Source organism: Dipodomys ordii, unplaced genomic scaffold, assembly GCF_000151885.1.
Source record: "Dipodomys ordii isolate 6190 unplaced genomic scaffold, Dord_2.0 Scaffold73, whole genome shotgun sequence".
Lineage (NCBI taxonomy): Eukaryota > Metazoa > Chordata > Mammalia > Rodentia > Heteromyidae > Dipodomys > Dipodomys ordii.
In genome coordinates, this window is record NW_012267289.1 from 3525394 (window position 1) to 3534884 (window position 9491).

General features: G+C 33.2%; 1 protein-coding gene across 2 annotated transcripts in view; it reads left to right on the forward strand.

The window, feature by feature from the left end:
- The window catches only part of Cadm2 (cell adhesion molecule 2), a 163505-nt gene extending 155030 nt beyond the window's left edge, over positions 1–8475 (forward strand). The window contains exons 7-8 of one of the 2 annotated variants that reach the window (XM_013024108.1): positions 5204–5329; positions 6340–8475. In XM_013024108.1, coding sequence (XP_012879562.1) covers positions 5204–5329; positions 6340–6458 — 245 coding nt within the window. In that variant the 3' untranslated portion in view covers positions 6459–8475. The remainder of the gene's footprint in view (positions 1–5203; positions 5330–6339) is intronic. The other variant, XM_013024106.1, reaches the window with a different exon arrangement.
- The last annotated feature ends 1016 nt before the right edge of the window (positions 8476–9491 follow it).

Consider the following 9491-nt stretch of genomic DNA (forward strand, 5'->3'; position numbering starts at 1 on the left):
CCGGAAGTGGTGCTGTGGCTTGAGCCATAAAGCACTCGCCTTGAGCTGAAGAGCGCAGGGACAGCGCCCAAGCCCAGAGTGCAAGCCCTATGGCCCAGCAAAAAAAAAAAAAAAAGAAGAAGAATATGGTAAATTGAAATCGGCAAAATAAGTTTGCAGATAGATTATGCACTATATGATTCTTCATATTTTAATATTCTAAATAAGACTATAACTTAATGCTTTTTTCTTTTCTTTTTTTCTTTGGTTACTTCTTTTCTTTTTTATTTCTTAATGTTATTTTCTACTCTTTCAAATAGAGCAATTTCTAACTCTAAATATCATACATTGACATTACTTTGTCTTTGTAGTAAATATACTTTAAATACAAGATGTTAAAAAAGCTCTAATTTTACCATACTTATGTATATATCTATATACCTCTCTATACGTATTATATATGTATATATATATTGCACTGTAATGTTTTTTTTAAAGAACACTAGTACCTTGAAAAACCCATTGGAACTGACTCATTCTGGTGATCACAGGGTCACTCCAGAAAAATCATTAACACTGGAAAGCAAATAAGGTACTTTAAAGATGTGTGGTGAATTTATATGATTAATAATGCAGTCTTATCTTCCTGTTATGAAACTTCAGAAGAGAAGGCTGTACTTTATCTTCTATCTTTATGACAGTCAGAGATGGATGAGACAAAAAGGATATGGAAGAAATTCTCATTAGGATGTGGTCATTTCAATTATCTATTATTTGTGCATTTTTCAAATAGTATTTATTTGGTGTCTTGTTTTTAACTGTTAAGAAGAAAAATTAAACAGAAACCTTTAAGATGAGTGCACGTGGCTCATACCTGTAATCATAGCTACTCAGGAAGCTGAGCTCTGAGGATTGCAGCTCTAAGCCAGACAGGGAGAGGAAAGTCTGTGAGACTCTTATCTCCAAGTCTATCATAAGAAAACTGGAAGTGTCATTGTGGCTAAAGCCATAGAGTGCTAGGGTTCAGCATAGGAAGTTTGGGACAGCTCCCAGGCCAAGAGTTCAAGCCTCAGGAATGGCAAAGGAAAATTTAAAAACAAAATCTTAACATCTTAGAGCTACAATAACATTTTTTAAAAGATCAGATCCAGAAATAAGTAATGCATCATTAAAAAAGACATATTTACCAGTAGACATGTAAATAGCATTCTCTATACCTCAAGTGCATGTGCAATCTTAAAAGTTACTGGGCTACATTTTTATCAATTTTATGGATGGTTTCTTTCCCAGGTTCTAAGAATGGATACAGCCAAATTAATATTGGCGTGATTAATTACCCAAAAGTCATAAAATATCTATTACTGCATATGAAATGAAGAAAACTATAAATGTAATAAGGGGCATGAAAAGATTACCTTGATCTGAAATAAATTGTAATAGATCATATTGTCCTTTCATCCTAAACCCAACTGTATATGAGGAAAGGCTAAAATATTATGTGATGGGTTAAGAATAAGTCTCAATATCAGGTTGCTTGCCCTAGATGGACAATACCCTGATGATGATTCCTAGCATTGGAAAAAAATCATCAAAAATTATCTTAATTTCAACTATATTATCTGACATTAAACCATGAGATTGAAAATATAGAAAATGAGAGGGAAAAAATGAAATAAATCAGGGAAAGCTGTCAATCAAAATGATAGTCTGTCACCAAGATCATTCTCCACTCTACCTAGGAAGTATAATATCATAATCCATATTTCGCCTACAAACAAATCCAAATACCCAAAAACATAGTACATAGATGACCAAGTTATGAAAAACCATGTAAAATTTCTGATAAAATAAATTATGTACAGTACAAGTAATTGTCCAAAAAGACTGAACCAAATGAAAAGGAGGTGGGTTATACACCTGTAATTCCAGCTCCTTGATAGTAGAAGTAGGAGAATCACCAAAGGCAACTGGCCAACTATTGGGTAAAAACAGGAGACCTTACCTGAAAATACATTACAGAAGAAATAAAAAGTTCCAGAAATTTTAGCTACTCAGGAGTCTGAGATCTGAGGATCATGGTTCAAAGCTAGCCCTGGCAAGAAAAATCCATGAGATTCTTCCTTCTAAAAAATTACCACAAATGCCAGAAGCCAGAAGAGGAGCTGTGGCTTAAGTGGTAGAAGACTAGCCTTGAGCAAAAGCAGCTCATGGACAGTGTCCAGGCACTGAGTTCAAGCCACAAGAACAGCACAAAAAAAAAAGAAAAGAAAGAGAAGAGAAAGACAGAGACAAAGACAGAGGAGGAAAAGAAGAAAAGAACATAGATACATATTTCAAGTGATTACATGCTTTCTTAATAAGCTTAGGCTCTGAGTTTGAACTCCAGCAATATAAAAAATTACATTTTAATTGTATGCATTAACACCAAATCATAGACAGAAAGGCATTTCAGAAGGACTAAATATAATAGTGAAAGTGTAAGGTGACAATATAGATTTAGATGCATGTAATTTTATCATGGGTGAAGTGTTTCCATTGCTGTTATACAAAATCTGGTAAGAAGTATGTATCACTGAGAATATCACAAATGGATAATAAATAGAAAGTGCTAAAAATGGTTAATCCTTTTGTGAAAAAAGTTGCTAAAATAGAAACCTTGAGTACAAAAATGAATGAACTGCTTAGGTAGGTATTTCAAAATTAATTACCTCAAGTGGCAAAAAATATGCAGTCATTATGCAAACCTTCAATGAACTAAATCCAAAATATTTAAACTGGAGCCAGTGGGACATCTCAAATAGTAGAGTTTAAACTCCAGTATTGCCAAAATATTTAAATTAATATGTCATTTTACTGCACCAGATTGGCATAATAATTTTAGTTATAGTATCTAAAGTGAGCAATACATGGAAAAAGGGAAATTTCCCAGGTAAGGTTGATTCTACAATAGATTTTGGTTATATTTCAAAAGTCTCTAAAAAACATCTAGGCCCTTTGATGCAGCATTACCCCTTCTTAGGGATTAGTTTCAAGAAATGAGTTGTTTGAAAGTATTCCCTAAATCTCCTTTCCCAACTGAATGCTCAGTTTTGAAAGATACTCAGTATATAAACTGTTCATGATTGGGTCTGGGAAGGTGGCTCAGTGGTAGAGTACTTGCCTTGCATACATGAGGCCTTGGGTTTGACTCCTTATAAGCAAAAGAAGCAGAAAGTGGCTCTCTGGTTCAGTGGTAGAGTGCTAGCCTTGAGCTGAAGAGCTGAGGAATAGCACCCAGGCCCAGAGTTCAGGCTCCATTACATACACACATGCACGTGCATGTGCACACACACACACACACACACACACACACACACACACACACACAAAGAAGATCTATAGTCGAAAGTTTCAAGTCAGTATTTTTCTGTCTGGATATATGATTCTTTGACACAATAGTTCCATTAAAAGCACACAATACTTCTAAATATATTTGTCAGATACATGTTTCTATCATCACACTCTAAGTTTTTTGAAAGAATTATTGACAAACCAATTTTCTTTGTTGCTTTCTCCTTCCCCTAGATACTATTTCACAGTAAAAGTAGTCCATGAGACTGGTTTGCAACATGTGACTTGGGAAGCATAGGAAAATACATTTAATATAATCCTTGCCATTAAACAGACTTAATGGATTCTCTTGTTCAAAATTTCAATTATTGTTTTCATTTATTATGTAACATATACCACTTATTTTCCAAACTTTGCAAAAACATAAACATTTAGAATTTCTTTTGATTATTATATTTATGCTTGAAAGCTCTCCATCTATTACTGAGTTTATCTCCTTCCAGTGATACTAAAAAAAATGTAAAAGGATATTAATAACTTGTTTTATTCTAATCACTTTATTTTGGACTATACATTTAAGATGTGATCTTCCATATTGTACATTGTCTTCCCCATCTTATCAACAATATACTTTTTCACTTTGATTAATTACAGCAGCTTTTCAGTCTTCTTCAATGATAGTGGAACTCTTATCTGAACTTAAAGGAGGAAATCACTTGAAACTTAAATGTGGATTAAGTGTTGGGAGTCTTCTCTATTTCCAAATCATTCATATATATATATATATATATATATATGTATGTATGTATATAGTGAAAATACCGTACAGAGGGGTTACAATTACATGGGCAAGGTAATGAGTACATTTCTTATCAAGCATTGTTGCCTCCTCCTTTGTTTCCCCTTCCCATCCCTTCCCATCTTCCCCCTACCCACTCCCACCCACCTCCTACCTCAGCCAAAGTTGTAAAGTTCGTTTTTCGACATAACGACTTGTACTTCTCATTATTGCAATGGGTCCACCTGTATCCCTATTAAAACGATTTGTTTTTTCCCTTCCCCTCCACAAATTATACCAACATCAAATATTGTTTCTAACATATTTATAAGATGATTTCTATTTCCAAATCTTGAAATAATATTACCATGATAACAAATCTCAATATACATATTTAGGGCTAGATTTTCCAATGACATAATTTTATTTTTCAAATAGCATAGTTGGAGATGGACACAGGTGGCTCATGCCTGTAACCATGACTACTCAAAAGACTAAGGTCTTAAGATTCAAGTATCAAAGCCAGTATGACGAGGAAAGTCCAGGAGTATCCCCAATTAACCAACAGAAAGCCAGAAGTGGGGCTGTGGCTTAAATGATAGAATGTTACTTGAGAAATGGTTGAGCAAAAATAAGCTCTGGGTAGTGTCAAAGTTCTGAGTTCAAACCCCAGGAACCCCAGGACCAGCACACACACACACACACACACACACACACACACACACAGGCAAATGGCATAATTGGGTTTATCACACCAAATAGACATACACACAATACAGACATGTATTTTCAAATAGAAGTAAGGATCATGAAAGAACATATGAATATAAAAGATCATGTCGTGTATCTGCGCATTTGTTTATGAAGTCTTTTGTTTAACAAGTAAGCTCCACGGCAATAGTAAGTAGCTAATATGTCAGCTGTTATATTCTCAGGTATGCTGTACTTTATTGGCACACAATATATATTTGCTAACTGGATAAGTGGTGCAACAAACAACACAATTTTATTTCACAAAAATGTGCTATTTTTCACATAATTCATTCTTGCACAGATATGTATCTTTTGACTTAATTGAGACAGACTAACTATAACAATATTTCTTCTTTCTTCCAGATCCCAATTCCCTGGCTGGCCAGAATGGTCCTGACCACGCCCTCATAGGAGGAATAGTGGCAGTAGTTGTGTTTGTCACACTCTGTTCTATATTTTTGCTTGGTCGATATCTGGCAAGACATAAAGGTATGTTATAATGAAAGAGAGTGCCCTTCATTAGGACAACAAAATTCTAAAATTGCCTTAAAATTTGATGGATAGATATACATGTATGTGTGTATATGTATATACATCTACGTGTATATATGTGTATAGAAGAAAGGAGGAGGGAATGGTTTTTATACTAAATTATTTCAGGATATTCTTGGTCATATCATTCATATTCTATTATTTCCTTTTTAAAGTAAAACATACCACTAATAGGTAATGTATAATATTACACAAGATTTTTTAAATGTCCTCATTGTTATAGAAACACAAAAAGAACCAAACAAACAGATGCTTATAGATATCTTTTAGTCCTTAAGATAAATTATGAAATTTTATTCTTTCCCCCCCCCATATGCCAGGAGCCCATTTGTGAGCTTTCACAATTTTCTAAACAGTATTTTACTAAACCAGTCCAAGGTTGAATAAAAAATGACTTAAAGAATGAAATGACTTTCTGAATTTTCTTTAGGACTAAACTTTCAATTCTAACTAGGTGGTCAGTGTATTGTTTACAGGTTTATGGAAACACAAGTGGCCAGTCATATTACTTTTTTTTTTACTGAAAGAAATATGTAACATTCTTTGTTATGAAAAAGAGTCCACATTGACATTGCTTTCAAGCAGAATTACGAAAGTGAATGGGACACATTTGGCATGATCATTAGCTTCATCCTTGTTAACAAAGGATTCTGATTCCTACAGCCACATTATTATGTACTCTTTAGCAATCATTAAAGAAATAAAAATGTCATGTCCATTGCAGTTTGGCTCTTCCCTATCATTAACTCTTCCATAGCTACACCTGCCGAAAACTAAAAGAAGAGACCCAAATATAGAAGGGCGACTTCTGTAGTTTATTACATCTCAGAATATGTTCTAACATGTAAGGAATTCAACCAAAGTTCCTTACGAAACAAATCTAGTTTTGTTGCTGGTTATCTTATTAGACTTCTAGAAGTAACATCGTTTCCTTTCCATATCCACAGGAACCTATCTAACGAATGAAGCTAAAGGAGCTGAAGATGCGCCCGATGCTGACACAGCCATTATCAATGCTGAAGGCAGCCAAGTCAATGCGGAAGAGAAAAAAGAGTATTTCATTTAAAATTCAGGCCACAGTTCTGAGTTTTCCTTACCCGGCTGGCTGCTGGAGAAAACTGGCTATCATCTTTCAGAAAATCATTCCTACCATCTTCTGCTACTTTTATTAACATCCATACTGTACTGCTATCAGTAGCCAGTGTATGCCAACAATCAGTTGTTGAAAAGCATCATTTTTAATTACAGTACCATCCATAATGCAGGACATTCCTACTGCCTAAATTTCACACCATTGCTGTTTTAACACACAGTGCTTGAATATACAGCCTTAACAATGTTAATCATCTCCTCTGATCATGATATTGAGTTGTTTTTATACATTGAAAAAAAATGTATGCAGCGGTTCCCCACCCTCCATGCTTTTATTTAAATCATAGAATTTATTGGTTTACCATTGGACAGCTTTCACAGTAACAAGATTAGGTAAAGACCTAATATACTTAAGTTTAATCGAAGATTAGAGGTTTACAATGTTTTCTACTTGTCTATCTTCAAAGACATGTTTTGGAAACATATGCCCTAGAAAACACAATCTGAAAACACTGTAGTGTAGTTTACTGAGTGTTTGAGATTATACTGGTAATGCTGTATCAATTTACTATTTAACAAATTGAGAGTTTGATACAGGAGCCATGTGTATGGATATAATCATGACATGATATCTTATAGAACTATATAGACCCTATCATTAGGTTACTGTAGCTTCATTTACCAATAAATTATTCCAAACGTGTAACTACTTTGGGAATCACAATAATTTCATTCATTTCTCTCTTTGAAACTATAATTTATTTGCTCCATCCAGACTCACCTGCCTAAACAAAACCGAAGTATCCATAGGGCACAATTTTGAGACATTTTAGTATCTGTATATAGTGCATATAATAAATCCAATTAAACATTATTTGATACATATTTAACTTTTTTGGCTGTAGGTTATTCAGTCATAAGTAAGCATTTTCTAATGTCCATTCGATCTCTTTAGATATTACTTAAGTCAATATTATGAGTAGATAACATGTATTAGTATTTTTGTCTGTATGTCCTCGCACTGTTCAACAACAAATTTTTCTAGTTCTTGTTAATTTTTATTTGTTATACAACGGAAGCACAATGTTCTAAGGAAAGGTAATTTTAAGCTAACAACCAGTGCACAGCCTCAGGTTTTCAATTACAACCACAGTTGAATAATAACCTAAAAATAAACTTTTAGTTTGCTAAAAACTTACAAAATTTGATTTGGCAGTTCTAGATCTGCTAACCTATGTTGATTTGCCAAAAAAGTGTTCAAGATATGTTTTCTGTATAAATGAACTAATTCTTTATATTAAATTCCTGTCTATGCATTTTGTGAGGTACAAACTTATGACACAGTGAGTGATAGAGAAATTCTGCCATGCTTTTAACTCCAAGGTGAAAGTCTCTTTCTCTGGATTATTTAAAAACAATTGTGTATTTAACCACTATGAAATGCTGTATTCTTAAATATGACACAGAGTCAGTCTAAAGTCTTATTTCTTCTAGTAAAATGCAATATCACTAGATTAGTTTTCAGTAAATTTCTATTATGCTAAATTAAAAATCCAGTTAGATTAAAAATATTTTCCCAATTATAAGCACTGCACCTTTAAGAAAAAAACAAATATGACAAAAATGGTTGCTATTCTTATGACATCTGACAGTATGATGGCTTAGGGTTTTAAAAACAATACCTTGGAATATATTTTTGCGGGGAATGATAATGGTTGAGTACAACATCATGTATTAATACAAAATGAAAGACGAAGGTGCTGTATCTTAGGTTATTTATCAGAAAAGTATAAACCTTTAAGGATAATGTTAGAATTTTTCAGGGTTTTTTGTTGTTTTTTGATTGTTGAAGCATTTATCTTGTTGATTTCGTACAAGAGATAAAGGACGATGTCAGTCAAGCAGCACTTTTTTCAAAATATACAGAACATAAATAATATGATGTGGTTGAGTGTTAACATAATAAATCATATACAGTATGACATTTTAAGGAAATAAGTCTGCATTGATGTGATTGCATGCTTGTTTTTTACAGTTCACTACATACCATCTGTGGAAAAATGCAATAATATGTTAATATAGTATGGTAGTTTGAGAGAATCAGGTAGGTGCTACTAGACACATTGAAACTAGAATAGGTTTATACTGTTCATATCTTTCAATGCATAATATTTAGAAAGACTCCACAAAGCAAAATTCATCCTGTTAGTACAAAATAAAAGGGTTCTTACTGCAGAAGTATTCTGTATAAACTGCATCATCAATTACTATTTAAAGCCTAATTTCAGGATGCACTTACAAAATTGCTCCTCTTCATTGATGCTGTATTTACATTCCTCTTCATTTCATCTATATTCTACTTGGCTCCAACTGCTAAATTGTTGCCTAAATAACTCAATCCTTATTTATAGCTCTTGTAAAATTAGAACTCCAAACTTGGTTACATTTCAAATTTTGACTCTTTTTAACCCCTCTGAGTAATATAAAAATCTTATTAGAACTCATAAAAAATAGATTGAAATTTATGGAAATGTTTTTCAATTTGATATACTTAGTTTGAATTGATATCATTTTCTGCAATAGGACAAAAGAATGAATGAAATATCCTTCCAATAATTAAAAGTGATTTGACTTTTCACAAATGAAATCAATCCTAAAAATCATGTTTATGTCCATCCCAACAGATCAGGAAAAAACTAAAAAGAGATAAGATTTCTAAATGGGACATGTGTCCATTGAGAAGTATGAAATGCACACGCTGTAGACAGGAGGATCCACTTGTTGTCTCTGCTAAGTGAGCACAGTAGCTACAGACTCAATGGAATTCATGTGCAAACACACCCAGTAGAATATGGATCATTGTCCTTTACCAAAAATAGCTATTCTCTGCCAGTGTACTGTTTACAGTGTAAATTGATTGTTCTCCATCAAAAGCTGATCAAAACAACATTTCTCTTTTCCATTTTTTAATGTCGTAGGTAGAATCAAAATTCATAAGAAAAGGAAA